This window comes from Herpailurus yagouaroundi, unplaced genomic scaffold (assembly GCF_014898765.1).
Source record: "Herpailurus yagouaroundi ecotype Mexico unplaced genomic scaffold, PumYag 67700, whole genome shotgun sequence".
Classification (NCBI taxonomy): domain Eukaryota; kingdom Metazoa; phylum Chordata; class Mammalia; order Carnivora; family Felidae; genus Herpailurus; species Herpailurus yagouaroundi.
The window spans coordinates 6,549,971-6,570,164 of record NW_024420499.1 but is presented as its reverse complement, the minus strand read 5'-3'; the positions used below and the strand labels follow the sequence as shown (position 1 = coordinate 6,570,164).

General features: G+C 46.1%; 1 protein-coding gene across 4 annotated transcripts in view; it reads right to left on the bottom strand.

Annotated features, from left to right (window-relative positions):
* The window catches only part of COL4A6 (collagen type IV alpha 6 chain), a 314,655-nt gene that overhangs the window by 20,685 nt on the left and 273,776 nt on the right, over positions 1-20,194 (bottom strand). For 3 of the 4 annotated variants that reach the window (XM_040468485.1, XM_040468486.1, XM_040468488.1), the window contains 15 exons: positions 19,267-19,311; positions 18,727-18,780; positions 17,445-17,514; positions 16,375-16,482; positions 14,847-14,987; positions 13,889-13,993; positions 11,948-12,108; positions 11,266-11,445; positions 10,527-10,710; positions 7,985-8,038; positions 5,157-5,228; positions 4,775-4,882; positions 2,966-3,187; positions 2,409-2,570; positions 586-756 (listed from right to left, as the gene is read on the bottom strand). In XM_040468485.1, coding sequence (XP_040324419.1) covers positions 586-756; positions 2,409-2,570; positions 2,966-3,187; positions 4,775-4,882; positions 5,157-5,228; positions 7,985-8,038; positions 10,527-10,710; positions 11,266-11,445; positions 11,948-12,108; positions 13,889-13,993; positions 14,847-14,987; positions 16,375-16,482; positions 17,445-17,514; positions 18,727-18,780; positions 19,267-19,311 — 1,837 coding nt within the window. The remainder of the gene's footprint in view (positions 1-585; positions 757-2,408; positions 2,571-2,965; positions 3,188-4,774; positions 4,883-5,156; positions 5,229-7,984; positions 8,039-10,526; positions 10,711-11,265; positions 11,446-11,947; positions 12,109-13,888; positions 13,994-14,846; positions 14,988-16,374; positions 16,483-17,444; positions 17,515-18,726; positions 18,781-19,266; positions 19,312-20,194) is intronic. The other variant, XM_040468487.1, reaches the window with a different exon arrangement.

Genomic DNA, 20,194 nt, shown 5'->3' with positions numbered 1-20,194 from the left:
GGTTTCTCTAACTCCAAAGCCCAAGCTGTCAGTCCTTACACATTATACTACTTCCCTGAACAGGGGCATGACACTAAGCAACAGAAGGGAGAGAAGAGGTGGGCACCTCTCTTATGGTTTGCCAAGTTAGAGCTCATGAGTGGCACAGAGAAAAAAAAAAAAAAAGCCTAGGACCAGTTGTGTGACCTTGGACCAGTCATCTACCCCTGTAGAAAATGGAGATGCCTCCCATCCAACCTCTGGTGTCTAGCAGGACAATCACAGAAACAGAGCAATCGGGCTCCATGGTACGGGGATCATGCAAATGAATAAACACAGTGTGACAGTTACCGTCCTGTGTTTTACTGACAATGCTATTCAGCCCAGCGTTCCGCCTGGCCAGCAGTGAGGGTGATTCACCGTGGCTGGAGTTTTCTCTTAGTGCTAGCTTTGTCCAGCCATCTTACCACAAAAAGTCCCACCCACCTCCCTCCCTCCCCCCCCCTCAGCCCCATTCCCCCTTCCGAGGCAGAGAAGGGGGCAAGCTGGGCAGCATGGATGACCGTTTGAGGCACCCACTAGTGCCTTTCTGAGCACTTCACTTACCCTTTGGACCCGGCAGGCCTGGCAACCCAGTGCTCCCTGGCAAGCCTGAGTTCCCCAAGAAGCCAATCAGCCCTGGAGATCCTGGAAGGCCTTTCAACCCAGGCAGGCCTCTCTTTCCAGCTGATGCAGGGGGACCTGTCTCGCCTCTTAAACCTTTCTTTCCAGGATGTCCTGAATCAGCACAGGAGAGAACACGGGACAGCCGTCAAGCAAGGCTGTGTCCAGATCTGGGCCACTGCCCATTCCCATGGCTTCTGGCTGGCTGGTTGGCTGGCTGGGTTTTGGAAATGGTCCTGTAACCATGGCCTCTGCAGGCTGCTAACTGGCAGAATTCTTTGCTGGCTGAAGAATTAGCTCTTACCACCCAGAGCACCACGCCAGTGGCTATTACTCTCAGCATGGCAGGGCCAGTAAACCCCCTTCTGATTAGAACTTCTTCCCCCTTTATGAATGTGGTGACACATTTTAGCCTCTGAATGGAGCTCTGGGAAGCCAAGGTGGCATCTGGACTCCAGTTTCCTGGTACTTCCAGTCTGAATCGCGATACAATGGCTGTTTCCTGAGCCAATCAGTGAAGTAGAGGTTAAAGCTGAGCCATTGTTTCAGCCTCCCAGGGAGCCATGGATACAGGGCTGCCCTTTTAATCCCTCATGCAAGCAGTTAAGTCAGCCAGTTCCTTGGCATTAAGGTTGAAAGGCCCCCTAGTGCCAAGTACTGTAGAAATCCCCAAGGCCCATTTGGTCTCCTAGGTTGTCTGAGACTTCTTTCACCAGGCTTTAAGTTGGTCAATGGGATTAACCTCCTGAGCTGCTGCCAGAGTGGAATGTTCAGGTACAAAGCAAGGAAATTAAAAAACGAAAGGATTAAATCAGTGACGACAGAGGTATTTGGGCCCCCAAGGACCTAATTGAATGGCTGACTTGGCTTTCTATGAATTGAAAAGCATCAAGTAGCTGCAAGCCCCAGGATTCTAATGGGGGGCTGTGAAGGGGATTCCACAACAAGGGAAGGAAATTCAATGGGGGCCAGCCCCACAGCATGGGCTTGGGGACCCCTGGCCTTGCCAAGGTTAGAGTGTATAGTCAGATAATTCCCTGAGCAGGAAAGCCGCGGGGGCATCAGTCTGTGGGCTTGTGTGCTGTTTTCTCACCTGGACGGCCTATGGGAAGACCCCAGAAACACATAAGGATAAAAGGGATTAAAAAGGATTTTAGTGGCTCTGCAAAAACTCAACGTCAGTCATGTGGCCTGCAGTAAGTGGGGGGTGCCATAGTCACTGAGGCAGGGGAGAGGAGGGCGGTGCAAGAAAAAGACAAGCTTCAAACACTAGGCCAGAAGCAGGGGGTGTCAGCCCCCAGGCCCAGTGAAGGCCACTTTGGCCACGGGCCCTCAGAGGCAGGCTCATCAGAGAGGCAGGCCACCGTATAGTCATCCTCCTCTCGAGCTTCTCCCCTCAAGACCAAGCAGGCTCCCCTCGGTCCCAGCCAAAGCGGTGGACATGGCTAGACCCACCTCCACAACCAGGGCAGCTTCTCTAACTAGGAAAGGCAGGGGGGAGGCTGAAGCACATAGTTGAGGGGGAATGAGGCCATGGGGGAGGGGCAGGGAGTGATCTGTGGTAACATTTTGGAAGCCAAACTACAGAAATCCATTCTGCTCAGCACTGCAAGGGTCACTTGAGATTGGAAACATGAGGGGTCGGAAATGTCAAATGTCTTTCTAAACCCTGTGCAGGTCTCAGGGCTGCTATGGCTCTCAGGGCACCAGGGCCCAGGGCCCAGCTTAAGTCTGTCAAGCTGGGGCCCCTCCTCCAAAGGACCTACCTGAATGGCCTGGAAAGCCTGGTGCTCCTGGGAACCCGGGTTTGCCCTTGATGCCAAATCGGCCATCAGGCCCTGGGGATCCTGGCTGTCCCACATGGCCTGGTGTTCCAGGCCTGCCCCGTTCACCTTTGGGGCCCAGCAAGCCTGACTTCCCAGGCAGACCTAATGAAAGCAAGGGACAGATGGTCACAGTCTGGATCAATAGCAGGGACTGGTCACCACACCAACTTGCAGTGCAGAAGCCTGGCCCGGGGTACACCCCAGATGCCATTGTCTTCTCGGCGCCAGCCTTGTTGCTGTTCCCAGCAGCAAAATCACAGGCTTTATGAGAAATCTAACTATTCCTTGTGGTCACTTCTGGATTTACTAAGAAAGGAGAATAGACTCAGGTGATTTAAGAAAAAGTTCCCAACAGGGAGAGATAGAACAAAATGACTTTTTATTTTTAACCTGCCAGTTAATTCACCAGCCCAGGCTCATGCGTATATTCATGCAAGCGTACCCGCCACGGGAAGACTTTCTGTAGATTGTTAAATATGTGAGTCAAAAAGAGTCACCCTTGGGTCCTGGAAGGCCAGGGTCTCCAGGAAATCCTTGGTCCCCTGGCAATCCCTGTATGCCTTGCTCCCCCGGAGCACCATTTTCAGCACCATAGATGTCACCAGAGGCTCCTTTGGAACCTGGTAAACCTGGACTGCCAATTTTCCCAGGCAAGCCATCTTTTCCAGGGAGCCCAGGAAACCCAGGCAAGCCCTTCTCCCCATGAGGTCCAGGAAATCCTAAATGTAAAGAGGCAAAAATAAAAGACCATGGAGGTTTAGAAGTAACAGGTCTGGGTAGATATCTCTGACACAGATTTTCTTTATCTATTATAAAAGCTAACTAGGGGCACCTGGGTAGCTCAGTTGGTTAAACATCTGACTTTGGCTCAGGTCATGATCTCATGGTTTGTGGCTTCGAGCCCCATGTAGGGCTCTGTGCTGACAGCTCAGAGCCTGGAGCCTGCTTTGGATTCTGTGTCTCCCTCTCTCTCTGCCCCTTCCTTGCTGGAGCTCTCTCTCTCTCTCTCTCTCTCTCTCTCTCTCTCTCTCTCTCTCAGAAATAATAAACATTTTTTAAAAAGCTAACTAACATATTAATAATGTGTGTCACTTCTCTTGAAAGTCAGGAGAGCCCTGGTCCTGGGAGGACTTGCCAGAAGCAAGGACTGTGCCATGTGAACCGGAGAAGGTTCTAGCTCAGTGAGGCCAGGCCTTCAGCTGAGCTTAGCAACCCACTCTTGGGGCTGATCCACTGGCCAAAGAGCATAGATTACATCCAGGACTTCCTGTTAAAGGCCCAATTCTTCTGAAGTCATCTAACCCCTGCTGTCTTGCCTCCTTCCTCCTCGGGGGTGGAGGAAATTGAAGCACCAAGAAACCATAGATTGTGTGGCCCAAGATGAGCCCTGTGCTGTAGAGCAGGGTTGTTCTCAAATTGAGTGTGGGTCAGAACCACCTGGAGGAGAAGGTGCTTGGTAAAATCCAGATTGCTGGGCACCGCCCCCCTAGAGCTTCTGATTAGTAACTCTGCCAAGGGTCTCCAAATCTGCCTTGTTAACAAATTCCCAGATGATGCTGGTGCTGCAGGGAACACAGTTTGAGAACCACTGGTGCAGCATAGAACAAGGTTGCAAGAGGGTGTGAGCAAAGGGATAGATATGAACCACTTCTCTCTGACTCATCTGGATCTCTTTCTCTAAGCTAGAGGGAGTTGATCCAAGAAATTGCCAGAGGTACTCAGCAGTCAGATATCCTGGTAGAGTACTAGTTCTGTCACTAGTGGTTTTGTGACCTCAAGCAAGTCACTTTCCATCTGAGCCTCGATTTCCTCATCTGAATATGAAGGGGTTGTTCCAGCTGATGGCCCTTATTGCTGTGATATACTGCCACTCTCTATCTTGAAGCTCTGCCTTGCCTGAGTATGAAGTCAAAGCCATCCCACTCAGGGACGCCTGGGTGGCTCAGTCAAGCGTCTGGCTTAGGCTCAGGTCATGATCTTGCCGTTCATGAGTTCAAGCCTCACGTCAGGCTCTGTGCTAACAGTTCAGAGCCTGGAGCCTGCTTCAGATTCTGCATTTCCCTCTCTCTCTGCCCTTCCCCTACTTGTACTCTCCCTCTCTCTCAAAAATAAATACAACATTAAAAAAACCCCTCCCCTACTTGTACTCTCTTTCTCTCTCAAAAATAAATAAAAAATTTAAAAAAATCCATCCCACCCACACCAGAGTGTGAACCTAACTTCCTATAATCAGGGGATGGCTACCACAATACAAACTCACACTCACACAAAAGGAGAAGCAGGCAAGGAAAAGCTTCTTTCCTTACCTGGCAGTTCAGGAAGGTGAACTAATCCTGGACTTCCAGCCTTTCCTTTATTTCCACGCAATCCAGGATGGCCTGCAATCCCAGGGAGGCCACGGGCCCCCTTAGGACCTGCAAACCCAAACAGGAATCAAGAGGGGAAAGGAAAGTCAGTGCGGCTGGTTTCATTTGTAATGTCCACTCAAGAATCCCAGTCTCTTGGAGGGCCTCTTACTCTTACCTCCCCACACAGACCTCTCCAGGAGCCATTCTATTGCCTCAATCCTCAAGGCTGCCCTCTCAGGAAGAATGTGGATCCCCAAATGCTACCAGGCTATGCCCTACTTCCTTCAGCCCACGGCCCTTACAAGTGTGTTCAATGGCTTTCTTTGGCCTCATTCCATACCTGGGAATCCGGGAGCTCCTGGTAAGCCTGATGGACCATATGATCCAGGAATTATACACGGCAAGGTGACCCCTGTAAATGGTAACATGTAAGCATCTTGTGAGCCCACTAAGTCAGGTGGGCTCTCCTAGCATGCTCCTTTCCTCCAGTTCTGTTGGATGAGCCAACCAAGCTCTTCCCACCTAGCAGCTTGGAGCCCATGCAAAAGAATTGTGGCATCAGAAGCTCTCGGGAGTTACCCCCTAGTGCAACTGCTTATAGGTAAGAGTACTCCTAGTGTCCAAGTGCCAGAATGTCACCTCCTAAACCATCAATGTCCAGTGGGCAGGCATCTACCTATGCATCTACCTATGCAGTAGATGTTACCTAACAAGATTTCCTAGAGGTAGCCTATGTAGGAGCAGCAGCAAATGGCAATGACCTCCTCACCCTACCCTCATATGAAGCCTCTCCCTAGGATGGGTGCTTGGGGATAGGCCTGAGGATCCATTATGGCCATATGACTAGACTGGAGGGTTTGAAGTCAAGACCCCTCAAGTTCACATGTCTGCCCTTTTCTTGGAATGAAAACAAACTATTGGGTTCTTTTCCTAAACCATCGGGTTCTTTTGACCCACAGCACTTGGGATCTACAGAAACCTATTGGTGATTACTGTGGGTGAGAGGTAGCTGTATTTCTGTATCAGACAAACACTGAAGGCCACTCTCTTGGCCATGGCAGACAAACAATGACCATTCCCTCAGCTCCTCCTTTGAAAATGTCAACTCTGGTACTCAGGGAGATGCAGTAGTCAATTTCAGTGTTCAAGACTTTGAAGTTGGCATGCATAGCCTTCCCCTAGCAAATTCTTCCTTGCTCATTCATAATTCAAATAAAAAGAGTCTACACAAGATCACAGAGGGGAGGTTTAATAAAATACCGATGAACAAATTTTGTGTAGGCTCCCTCAAGTGCCATTTACAAATAATTGCTATGCTAATTAAAATTAGTCTTGCCTATTCATTAAAACAATCCCCCAAGGCCTGCTTTAAGCCACAGAGCCAACAGTTCTAGTAAACTGCTATAGTTTTTGCCTGTACATAAAATAAATCACAAATTGCCTTTCTTAAAGATATGTTTACAATCTATGATTTAGACTGCTTACTCAACTAGATGGCATTCCTTCTGCACTTGCTCTATTCACAAAGAAACATGGGGAATTGAATATAGTGTATTGGTTAAGAGGTGGGGGCTCTTAACCAATACACTATAGACACTGAGCCAGACAGACCTGAGCTTGTATACTAGTTCTGCTATTAACCAGCTGTTTGGACAAGATACTTAACCTCTCTGAGCCTCATGTATAAAACGGGAGCTACTTTTCTCATGTGGCACTTGTGAGGATTATATGAAATAATGCTAATTGCATTCTGCACAGTGTCTGGCACCTTGGCGGTTGCTCAGCAAACAGTAGTTTTTTATTATCTTATTTAAGGAGGAGCATTCAGAAGAGCTCCTCCAAGACCAGCCCCTGGTTTCTACCTTAGTCAGGTTAGTGATGCTACTTTGTAGCCTGGGCAGCAACTTTCCGCCTTGTAGACCTCAGGTTCCCATAGCCACACTTCTACAGGTGGAGATAGCCATAGGCCTGATCTTGCCCCATTAGTGGTCACACCCATCTCCATCCTGCCAGACATTGAAATGATGGGGCTATTTCTCAGGGCTATTTCCCTACTGTGGAACTATAACCTATGGGCAAACACCTTATGATAAGATGCCTCACTGGGAGAGGACTGCCAGTCCTGTGTTCAGCTTGGGCCTCAGTCCCTTGGACTAGGCTGAAGAACTGCCTCCCTAGATGGTATCATGAGAGGGATCCCGCAGAAGATTCTCCTGCCCCAAATATTTCAATGGCCCATTGACTCCAATGTATCAAACACTGCAGTTCCATCGCTTTCAACCTTACAACAAACAGTAAAACACAAATATCTCTGCGCTGGGTCCAAACATGAACCATCCATCCTCACTCAATCATCAGATAAGTTTCATAAATTCTCTTTGCCTGTCACAGCCAGATTAAAAGCAAACGTTTAGAGCATGGGGCCAAGGTCAGGCATCGGAAAGGTTCCAGGACAGGACAAATAATGACAAAAGGGAAGATGGAAATCAAGGGCATGTTTCTCTTTTGCCTCAGACCAGGCCTGTACACCACAGCACCCTTGTGTATGCAAGTGGAGGGTCAAAATGCTGAGAAGGTAAGACCTTCAAGTCATCCTGGTATCTGGCTCTTTCACATTACATCTCTGTCTTCTACTTCACATCTGTGAATTCAGAGAGTTCTCTTCAACAAAGCATAAATCAGCTTTATCCATGTTCTGTTCTATAACACACAATCTAATTAGTCAGGATTTCCTCCATAAATGCCCAAATTCATTGTCAAAATAAAAAGCACCTCTGCTTATCAAGATTCTATCATTTCAGTTTACTCTGGGTCCAGTGAATAAACATCAGACATGTGTTCATCTTCCAGCTACCTCTCAAGGCAAGTTACAACCCCAGCTAAGTTCATAAAATGAAGGTGCTCAAGGCAGACATCAGCAAAGCCATCAACAAGCATGGTGAAGGAAATCAGTTCCTCTCAGAGGCTGCATGCCCATTTACTCCTGTATCCCCTCCCAAAAATCAGGAGTGACAGTGTCAGTGTCAGCCTTCATGCACCCCTCCCCAGCCAAAGGCTCTAGCATGGTGCTCAGGCCATCATGAGTGTTTGCGAGAAAGGTGAACAAAAAGGAAGGGACATTTTGGCAACATCAGTGTTTGAGAACCTCGAGGCTGAGCTAGCTCTCACCTCCTTCTGTGTCTAAGCCTCCTTTACCAATGCTCTCCCTGCAGCAACAGTCACCTAGACCAATCAAGTAAAGAAGAAAATTAAACCCGGACAGAAGTTCCTTGAGGCCCAAGGGGAGTCTTGTCTGCAGACTGGGTATGCCCACTAATCAAATTCCCTATCCAGATAGAATGGAGAGAGCTGGCACCCACACAGGATCAAGGACACAGTTGCTGTTTCAATAATAACCAGGGCAATTGATTACTGTGACCATCTGGATCAGAGCCTCTTTGGAAACAGCCAGTTGTCTGCTCGTCCAAGCTTTGTAATGACTCACACCACTAGGTTGAAAAGCTTCTAGTGACTACATCCCCATCCAATGCAGCTGCTCTAGACTGGGCCACCACTGGTTGGAGTGAACACATTTAAAGAACAGCATCCCTTCGTTTTCATGGCAACAGTAATGGCCATCATGCAAATGTCAGGGGCTCCCAAGTTATGTCTTTTTAAAATTGTGTGGAAAAAAAAGATAGGTTTGAGGAGTTATATGTGGTTGCCATGGAAAGAAAAAGAAAGCTAATGCTCTTATCGGAAGTAATTTTTTGGAAAGTCTTGGTGCTACAACAAGAACATTTTCTTCATAGGGTATCTCTCAGGCTAGAGCTTACTATATCACTACATTCCTAAGAACTTTCTGTGTCTGGGGCCTAGTGAAGTTTAGGATACAAATGGTCCCATGGGCCTCCTTCTGTTGATTCAGCCTGTTTTCAAGCAGTCAGAATGTTGATAATAGCCAGATTTGAGTGTGTGTAAGTATATAGGTAACTCAGTTTATAACTCAGTTTAAAACCCAGTTGCCTACAGAAATGGTTGGCCTAGAATAAAGACCCAATTGGCACAGGGATAGTGGAATGACCATGAATAATATCTCTGGGAACAGAGATGGAGGCAAAGCTAGGACTTCCAAAAGTACAATACTTTAGTTTGATAAAATTCCTCACAGCCTCACAGGGTTTTGTAAACTGAAATACAACTTGGTTTTAAGAATCATGAATCATCAATTTTTAACATATACCATCATCCTTGGTATGCCAACACATGCAAGTAGATTTTAAAGTCAATAAACATGACAAGACCTGGTTTCTGTCTTCTTTTTTGGTAATTCTTCAAGGTGACAAGGTAGAATGAGAAGAAATAGGTCTAAGAAATAGCCCCTTGGTTATTGAGAGGCCCTTTTCTTCTGTGAGTATATATTAGTATCTTATGGAACATTACACTATACTAGGAAAATTGAGAAATGCTAAAAAGAATTGCCTTCTTTAGTATCCAGACACTTACAAAGCAGTTGAGAAAACTAAAAGCATTAATGGAAGAAAACATGTAATTTAAGAGGAAATGGAATATGTTGTGGAGGTCAAGAGAAGGTTTAGTGGAGAAGTAGGCGTGTACCCTGAAAGACAGATAAAATCTGACTGCACAGAAAAAAAAGAGGAAGAGCATTCCAGAAAAAGGCAACCGCTTGTAGCTTTGGACTAGCGGCGAGACGTGATGATATCAGTGCTTTACAAATACTGAATTGGCAGCATTGTTCATAGCAGAACTGAGTGAGGAAAGTCTGGAGGTAGGGGATGAGAAACCACTTAGGAAGCTGTTTGTCATTCACTCACTCATCCATCCATCCATCCACTCATCCTTACTTCCAATGTCATTCACTCACTCATCCATCCATTCATACATCCACTCATCCTTCCTTCCAACTGTCCATTTATTCTGAAAAGCATGTAGGTATTTGATAAGCTTAGGTGTGAGACAATGAGAACTTAGTAGCAAGAAGAGGAGGGAAAGAATATAAGAAGCACTGCAAATGAAGAATAAGACATGAATTTCAAGTTTTCAAACTTCAGATAACAATAAGGATGGTGCCTCTAATGGAAACAGAAGTTGGGATGGAGAGCTATTCTGGCTGTATGCAAGAAGGTGACTTATTAACATAGCACCATCACAATCTACAAGCAGGACTGTCACTCCCTACAATTCCTGAAATGCTGATAGAAAAGCGAGGGGTTTAAGGTATGAAATAAAGATTAGACTAGATACAAATAGAGTCTCTTCTCAATCTGAGATCTCATGAATTAAGGAAAGGTTCCTCTCTGGTGATGATAGTACCATATAACTTAAGGACACCTATCCAATCTCTTGCTCATTACTTCAATGATACTTGTAGCAAATGGCCATCCACCATCTGCTTGAAATTTTCCAGGGATCATGAGCTCACAACCTCCCAAGACAGCTCTGTTACATTTTCAGACTACTGTTAGGAAGTCTTTTTTGTTTTGTTTTGTTTTTACTAAGTAGAACTGAAGTCTAGATTGCTCTGTATAAGTGTACCACAATTATGTACAATTATGATCCTTTGTCCTCATGAAAAACCTTAAAAAATTGCAAGAAGTGATTATAACCAGCCAAAATTCTTCTTATGACACATTTCATGTACCTGGGTCATATCTACACTCTACAAGGGGTCAGTTTTTCAAGTCCATGGCCATCTGATTCCATGACTCACCTGGAAGCCCAGGGAGGCCTTGCTTCCCTGGTAATCCATCTATTCCTTGATCTCCAGGAAGCCCACGAGGTCCGGGAGATCCCGGCAGTCCATTTCCTGGGGGACCAGCTGGACCACTGTGGCCCTTTTCACCAGGAAGTCCTGGTAACCCCTTCTCACCTGGGAAGCCCTGTCCACCATCACCCTAGAGAACACATAAGAAAGAATGCAATCCCAACTTAAAGATTTATCCTGAGTTGTTTGACCATAGGAAAGAGGTAGCCAGTGTGACCGGTTTGGTTTTTTGTTAAAATTCTCCGTCACTCTAGTTTATCAATCAGTTCCTCTGATTTAGTTCATTTAGTTCATGGAAATGAAGTTTGTCAATTCTTGATGATCTGATAATACAAAATATTCTAGACCAGTGGTGGGGAGGGGGCAGGAAACTGGAGCAAGGTAACAGTCCCTGGCAGGGGTTGGGTCACAGAAAGCAGCTGGATTACCTGCAAGGGAAAGCTGAGAAGCTAAAGCATTTTCAGTGATATGGTCAATGGGTACTAGCATTTCTCAAATGAGGCAATGACCCATTTTGAGAAAAAGATTCCCATTTTACAGAAAAGAAAAGTACAGAGCACAGGGTTTCAGTGGCAGAGGTGGGAGGAGATGTTCTACCCTGTCTCATGGTTAGTGGCCATCAGGACCCCCACTAAGTCAGATGTGAGGATTTATAGAGCTTATCACCCAGGAACTATCAACTTACTGGGAGGCCTGGCAGACCTGGTAAACCTGGTACTCCATCCTTCCCTGGGACTCCTGTTTTACCAGGGAGCCCCTGGGGGCCAGGATCACCCCGCTCCCCTGGCATCCTTGATCTTGAACTGAGAGTTGGCTCCCCTTTCTCTCCTTTGCGGCCTGCAGGACCCCGAGGTCCAAATAAACCCTACAAAACAGACAAAAGGGAACAATCAGGAGATGTATACATTATAGGACTCTGGTACCTAGCATAGGTCTGACCTAAAGCAGAACCTTGGGTACATTTTGGCACTGTTCAGGGCACTTAATAATTTCCTCATCTGGGATTACAACTGCCCGTTTTTTTTCTTATCCTTTCTAAATCTTTGAAATTTTTGAGGATGGTAACCCTGTCTTAATTCGATTTCATCTTCAGGGCCCAGCGCAGTGTTAGGCAAATACAAATAATTTTGTGGAAGGAAGAGAGGGATTAAGGAGGGGGGGGGAAGGGAGGGAACATAGGTAGGTCAAAGCAGAAAGGGACTTTGGAGATCAGCTAGTCTGACTTTTTCATATTACAGATCAAAACCCTGAAGCTTTGTTTTATTCCAATCTGTCTTTCCTGTGTTTTAGGAACGTGACTGGGGAGGAGTACGGGGCCCTGGAAAGCTCCTATTGCTCCCTCAGGGCCAAAGTTTGGTGAGACTTACTGGAGTCCCTGATGGGCCCTGTGTACCCCCAGGGCCTGGATCTCCTCTGGTTCCTTTAAGGCCTGGAAGGCCAATGAGACCTTGTGACCCAGGCAGGCCTGGCTCCCCAGGTGGTCCAATGTTAGGGACACCGCCATCACAAGCACAAAACCCCGAGTCGCCTGGAGGAGAAAAAGACAACATTAAACAAAATAGACCATCTTTCTAAGAAAAAGGATGATACAACAGTGGTAATTTGTGACTTGAACAACTCCCTGGAGGGAATCAGAATGTTCACAGAGAACAAACTCACATGAACTAGGTTTATGAACCAGATCTACTCTCTATCAAAGTACATTTGTACCAGTGATTTGATTTCATTACTCTCAGGGGAGACAACCCAGCAATCAGTGAGTCTAATTAATGTACAGCCAGAGTTAAGAACCACTGCCCTATGCTAACCACTTGGATCTGGAATCTAAGCCACTCAAAAATTCTCTTCATCATAATGTCTTTTCCCTTGTGTTCTGTACACAGAGACAAATGTCCAATAAATGTATGACAGGGATTTTGGCAAAACACCTTTGAAGTGGTATCAAGGAATCACTAACACTATAGCCCAGCCACCTGTACCTTCCATGCTTATGGTGTGGAAAATGAGAACTTAGGCCAATGTAGGTGACTCTGAGGTCCCCTAACATCCTGAAGGGCCTCTTTTTACTTTCAGAAAATTGATGATCCCTGAAACTCGGAAAGAACAGTCTGTAGCATTTCTCAAGTGTGATCCATGGATCACAGTCAGTTATGTTGCCTGTTCATAAGGCAGCTTGCTGGGCCTCACCCCAATTCTAATAAAGTAGACTCTCAGGAGGCCAGAACCAAAATCTAATTTTGAGTAATCTCCCTTAGGTGATTCTCATGTACAGTGAAGCTTGAGAATCACCATCACTATTCCAGACTTAGGGAAAACCTTCTGGTCCCATGGGAATATAGAATGGGGAGCATTAGAGTTATATCTTTTCAGGAGCGAGAATGGTATCCAGAAGTACACTAGCTCTGTAGTGAGTCACACAAAGGCAAAGGTTAACATCCTAAGTCAAAACTTGCAATTCCATCTCCTTTTTCTCCAAATAGTCCTCCTTGTAGCTGAACAACAGAGATGGAACTTTTAAAAACTTCTCAACTAGCTCCTATACTTAAGTAGTTACATTTTATGATTCAGTAATGAGAAAGGGGAAGAGTAAGTTAGGACCTCTCTGCTTGAGGCTGAGAAGAGCTGTTAACTCTGCGAGAGAAGGGGAAAGATCTCAGATAAGTTGAACTCCCTAGGCCATCCCCAAACCTCTCTGGAGCCCAGAGTTTCACCTCTTCCTCCACTTAGGCCTGGGCTGCAACTAAAATGAATAGATTTATTTGAGCTTTAAGCATCTGCATCTCAAGAGTATGAAACAGAGGAATGACCCAAAGGCAGCAAGAAGATGGACAGAGCAGTGTGGCCAAAGGCTGGCATAATCAGTTAGCCCTTCAACATCGGGGGGTGGGAAGGGAGATGCAGTTATTTTTCTGGAGCCAGTTGGTTGTTTCAGAGTGCCAACTCTTGACCTTTTCAGAGTCCTATCCTTCAGACTGAAGTTAATGATAAGTGGCATCCATCCTTGGCCTTGCAAGCTGAAAAGTGTTGCCGCATGTACTGGTTAATAACTGGGGTTAACTGCAACAGCTTCTGCAGGTGGACACAATAGGACGAGCAGCCTGCAAGCCACTTTGTTCTATGTGACCTCAAATTCCAGCTTCAGTCTCAGAGCCCTAAACATAGCCCTTCCAACAATCTTAAAATCAAATCCCCGATCAAGATCCCAAATTGCTTTTGTTCACATTCCCAAGGCTGTTAGTTTGCTCATTCCCCGGAAAGCTTTCTGCAAGGAGTGTGGGGAACAAAGAAACCCAAGGGGACAAAATTACCTTTTATTCCTTTGAGGCCTGGGTTTCCTTTTGGACCTCGTTCTCCTCGGAGACCAGGGAACCCTGGCTCTGTGTTCTGTAGTGTTCCAGTCTCAAATATTCGACCTTCAGGACAAAGGAAGCATGAAGGATCTCACACGAGCCTAAACTCACATGACTCAGCACAGCAGCTCAGTCACTGAGGACTAAGCATCCTTGAGTATAAACAACCGAAGTAGACACAGGGACCCAAAGTCTGTAGCAAGTCTTATCCCTTATTGACTCTATTCATTCTACTACTGCTTACAGAAGGTCTACTATGTTCCAGGCACTGGACTAGACAGTGAGGGTACAGGAATGACCCAGATAGCTTCAGTAAGCCAACAGGCCCAAAGTCTACCCCAGAAAGTTTGAGGGAATGGGTGCAAGCTGCAGAAGTCATGGGGTTTAGATTACAAACAAGCACACTGGGCATATTTCTAGCCTTTCTCTTAGAATCTAGAATTCCATACTCAGGTAGGAGACTTAGGGAAAATAAGCCTTGTAGAGGCTTTTAGCAACCATCTTGAGGATCCAGGCTTGGCTTTCCATTTCTCAGGCTCTCAGCCCACCCCACTGGAGCTTGAAGGAGCCAATGTTGCTTCATCATGAGCTGCAAGACCAGAGGCCAAGGGGCTGAGAACAGTGGAGGGTGGAATGAAATGAGTACAGAAATTGGAAGGAATTAGATAGTGTTTGGTTATTGAGGTGGCCTTAGCTTGCTTTTTTCTTGATGAGCACTCTGAGTGCTGTGGTCGTTAACCTGTAGAAGAAGGCTCTGACTCAGAGAGAACAAGGCCTTTGTCACTGCCCCTCTGCCAGTCATCGTGTATCCTGGCTATTTCTCCTGTGAAATGCTCTCTCCCTCAAAAATCATGAGTGTTCTGCCATCTGGGTCACACCTGAGTCTCAACACCAAAAAGAAAAATGAATGACTTACCAGGTGGGCCTGCTAGGCCTGGTAAGCCTGGCAAACCGCCTCTGCCAGGGGGGCCAGCTGCCCCAACTGTGGTGCGGCCTGGGTCTCCTTTGTCCCCCTTGAGACCTGGAACTCCTTGGTGCCCTAGGGCACCTGGGACACCTGGAAGAATAAGCCCACACAATAATGCTACTCATGTCACCCTACCCTTCAGGGGCATTGCAATCAGTGGCATACATTGGAAACTAACTCCAAGGGAAGAATTTGGAAAAGCATTTGCCCTTCTCTTGCATCAGAGTTAGAGGGCTCATTAGGAATCATCTAGCCTAACTCCTCAGTAAGTTGAGACCCAAAGTCATGAGGAAACATGGTCAAGGGCACAAAGCTTTTTAGTGGCAAACCTGAGAGGGAAACCTGGTCTCCAGCCTTGTACTTTGTGATTTTTCAACCTTGGTAGTGGGATCAGCTGTACCTCCTCCAGTGGCTGCTTTATTTATTTATTTATTTTTTAATTCTTTTTAAGATTTATTTATTTTTGAGACAGAGAGAGAGAGAGCATGAACAGGGAAGGGTCAGAGGAAGAGGGAGGCATAGAATCTGAAACAGGCTCCAGGCTCTGAGCTGTCAGCACAGAGCCTGACACGGGGCTCGAACCCACAGACCGTGAGATCATGACCTGAGCCGAAGCTGGACGCTTAACCAACTGAGCCACCCAGGCGCCCCCTCCAGTGGCTGCTTTAAAAGCACAGGTATCCTTACAGATGCCCATCTCCAAGGAACTTAGAAACTGATGCCTTTAAATTTTTTTTTTTCAACGTTTATTTATTTTTTGGGACAGAGAGAGACAGAGCATGAACGGGGGAGGGGCAGAGAGAGAGGGAGACACAGAATCGGAAACAGGCTCCAGGGTCTGAGCCATTAGCCCAGAGCCCGACGTGGGGCTCGAACTCACGGACCGCGAGATGGTGACCTGGCTGAAGTCGGACGCTCAACCGACTGTGCCACCCAGGCGCCCCGAAACTGATGCCTTTAAAAGCAATGTCTGAAGCTTTATATTTGGGTCACCATGGCCTCTCAGAATCTGGCATGCCCTTTATCTATTTACTACTATAGAATGATATACAGGTATGCCCCTCCAATTGTTGTTTCAAGGGTGTCATCCATAGGATCCTGGGCCATTTAGTGCCTGAGTTAAGCATAGAGTGAGGATCTGGGTACAAACTCTCCTCTGGGCTTTTGTTGGCCCCTTCTGGCAAGCATCAGCTGGGATGGCACATCCACAGAAGAGTGACAGGGTTCTAGCAGGCCAACACTGGCCCCCTCTGGTTACCACAAACCTCAGTAGAGTTGCCTGTTGAGCAATGCTACATTATTCAGGCCAAAAGAAAGCTGTTCACCCAGGTCCTATCTTCATATACATTAGCTTTGGGACAGTGGTAGGGAGCTTAGTGACTACCATTTACCTTTTCTTTGACTTTGGCTAGGTACATACCCAGACCAGAATGGATAGAGGACAGATCTGTGCAGGGGGTGGGTTAGTTTGCTTTACCTGGTAAAGCTGGCAAGCCAGGGAGGCCGGAAGTTCCAGGCAGGCCCTGGATGCCTTCATCTCCTTTAAGTCCTGGGAGGCCTGGCACACCAGGGTCTCCAGGGTAACCTGGCATTGTGATGAAAGAAAAAAGCCATAAGCAAACCCAGAGAAGGCCCACTAATGTCACAAAATGTCTAAGAGGAGTTGCAAGGAGATGTCCTCATGGTGGACATGCCTTTCTTGTACTTCATAGGTCTCTCAGATGCTAATGGCCTCAGTGATAATGGGCCCACTTGAGCTAAGTCTCCATTAATGTCCAGAACCAGTCTGGCCAGGGTTTACCTTCCATGGTAAGATCTGGTAAGTACTAGGAACGTTTTTCTACTACTACCAACCTGCTGTCATGCATCAAATGTCTACTATTTGTGTTACGGTGTTGAATTCTACCACTCATATTATGCACATAGGTTCCCTGGAAGTGGAACATAAGAAGCCGCTGTCGATCATTAACACCTTGGCTTCAATGAATTTACTGGCTAGGGCATGGGCCAGAGAAGATGAGAGAGGAGAAATAATTTAGGACACTCAGGTAGAAGAGGTACAATAGTAGAAGCCTTTGCTCAAGCAAAGAGTAGAGACACTGGCCATATGGATGTTTGGAGAAGGCAATGGAAAGAGTTGGATACTTCTCCACCTCCTATGAAATCGTCAAACCCAAGCATGAATGGGATCATGTAGATGAGACACCAAGTGTCTCATGGTACAAGGCTGCAGTCAGCCTGGCTGGGGAGGATACCAATCCTTCCCTAAGCATCTTTAAGAGAACAATTTTCAGCAAGTTCAGGCCCAGTCTGACCCAAATCCTAGTCTTAGTGGACCCAACACAAACATGAAGCATAGGGCTTGACTTCTTTGCCCAAAGACATTGGAGTTCAATTTTCTAAGTACAGGACTCATGAGGGGCCCTTGAGGGTGTTGGGTTTAGCAGCAATCCAGTGGCTGACAAAGTACCCTTTTCACAATCGCAGGGAATATAGAATTTAAGTCCTGGTCCTTTCTTTTTCACTCAAATCAATGAAAAGTTGTACCTGAGATCACAGCACCATCCGTATCGATGTAAACATCTGGGCCTGGCAAGCCAATGCCACCCTTTTCGCCCTGTAAAGATTCAATGCGTTAAATGCAAATATTTCTGTGACCTCATCACTCAAGATCTATGTGCCTTCAAAACCACTCCTCAGGAAAATGAAAGGTTTCTCCTCCTGCAACCCCTGATTCCCAGGGCCAACTAGTCCATAGGTTAATTCCAGAGCTCAATAAGTTTCAGATGAAGGCAACATAAGGCAGGCCAGAGGCCTTACACTCAATTGCAAACCTGTCAAAAACAAGGGATCTCAATTTTATTTTGCAACCTGACTCAAGGATAATCTGCTTCTGGACCCGAGGAACATGTCACAAGAACAGACAACATTGCTGCACCAAAGAGGTGCAAAGGAAGGAGCAGTTGCAAAATTTTCTCCACACTTAGCAGGCCTAAGACTGCTACCATCACTGGCCTTGTTAGTGGATGATGTCAGGCAGAGGAAGTCAAAGGACTTTCCAAAAGGGTGACTCAGTCCCCAGGACCCAGGTATCAGAATCAGATACAATGGCATATCCAGGTAGGGTGGTGGGAGCTGCCTGTCCTAGGTACAGGCAATGAGGGGGTGCATCGTCTGTAGAGAATTTAAAAACAATCCCCCCCCCAAAATTTGGCAATTCTAAACCATGTCAGTAGTAGAATATTCTTCCTTGTAGAGATGGATTTGCTTTCACAGCCTCCCCCTTTTAGTCTGCCATTGATCAAGTGGAATCTAAGGAATGCTCAATGGCTTTGTGTGTTAAAAGTAGTTCGTGCACTGAAGTGCATATGAAAAGAGTAACCTTTAAAATGTTAAAAAATACTTCATCTCATCTGTAGGCATTTGTTAAGGTCCAAGAGTTTGTGTCCTCCTTCCCCCCGCCCCGCCCTCAATTCATTTTGAAAACCTAATGCCCAAGGTGATGGTATTAGGATGTGGCATCTTTGGGAAGTGATCAGGTCATAAGGGTGGAGCTAATGCCCTTAAGAGGACTAATGCCCTTATAAGAAAAGGCCAAGAGAGCTAGCTTGCCCCTTCCACCATGTGAGGACACAGTCGGATTAACCCAACCATTCTGGCACCATGATCTCGGGCTTCTCAAAACTGTGAGAAATAATTTTCTGTTGTTTATAAGTCACCCAGTCTGTGATATTTTCTTATAGCAGCCAAATGGACTAAACAGCATTTATGGTAATTTTTCACTCTTCCACCTCCCCAATCCAGGATTTTCACTTCCCAACAACATTACCTTAATTCCTGGAAATCCATTAAATCCAGGGAAACCTGAGGACCCTTTCTTGCCCTGCGACAGAAACATAGTTACAACTAAGTCAAATGTCTAAGAGCATATGGGGGACTGGTCTTTGGACGAGGCCAGGGCAAATGGCACAGGGACGTTGGCTGGCATGCCAGAGTATTCCAGGAGTCTACCTGACTCTGGAGGGTGTAAAAGGTTCCAGAAGGCAATATGGACCAGGTAGCCACCTTGCATCTTAGGAGGTATAAGGGCCACCGGCTAGAGATGAATACAAGCAGGCTGGCCTTGCTAGACCCCGATAACGTAATAAGTAAGTATGACCATGGTACAGCACTGGATTGGTAGCACTGGAGACTCTGCTTCTTGGGTCAAGATAAAAGAAGATAGTGGCTGAGATTATGCCAAAGAGAGGTAGATACTTTGTATTATAAGCAGTGATTCCCTTTGGACTGATGGCCACATTAAGTAAAGCAAGAGGGCCTTTTAATTATGACTTTACATGTGGGCTTTTAATGATATTAACCAAAATACCTGACTCCCTGGGGGGCCTTGGAGTCCTTCTAAACCCATGGGACCCTGTAAAGAGAATGGAGGCACCTTAGAAAGATTAATAGCCCACACTAGAAAAAGCCAATAGACTTACATAACAAAGCTATCCAACTGAGTTCAGGATTTTGCCTATCCTAAAATCAGGTAAGAGAATGTTCCTAGACCTGGCTTAATGACTTTTCTTCTAAGCACTAATCCATCAGGCTGAATAACCACACAGAGCATTTTTAAAGAGCTAAACAAATGGAAACATTTTAAGTACTAGGTGGAATTTGGTAGAAGGGATGGGTGGTATTATACTTAGTGTGCATTAGTTCCAAGTCATGAGACTTTTTAAATAAATTGTGGGAGGGCCTCTTGTCTCTCACCCCAAATGCATTCTTGGTTGGTGATTATGTCTTTTCAAGACAAGAGAGTAAAGTAGAGGAAGAAATGGTGGGGTAATGGGTGAACACCGCTGAATATTCAAAATACTCTTAACAAGATTTATGATCACACTAAAATCATAATTTTCTAAAATATGACTTCTTTAAGGCTAAAGGTTGGCCAATTGCTTACAGCCCAACATCTAAGTGACTGAAACACTTAAAATCACTGAGGCTAACAATTATTTCTTCACTTGAATTGAGCTTATTATCAGAAATTGTTGATTGCAAACATCACTGTGTTCTAGAACATCCCAGGCTTGTTTCTGTCCTATAAAGATTGTACTTGGCCCTCTTTCTTCCATTCCTGCAACACCCACACTCTTGCCCACATTCCCTCAGGATAAAATATAATTAAAACAAGACAACACTCACACCATTTTTAGCCCAGAAGATAATTATGTACGACAACAAAGAGAGTAAGTAGGCTGAGGAGCCATTCCTTATTCAAAGGAGCCACTAAGTCAAGGAAATGGGGCAAAGTG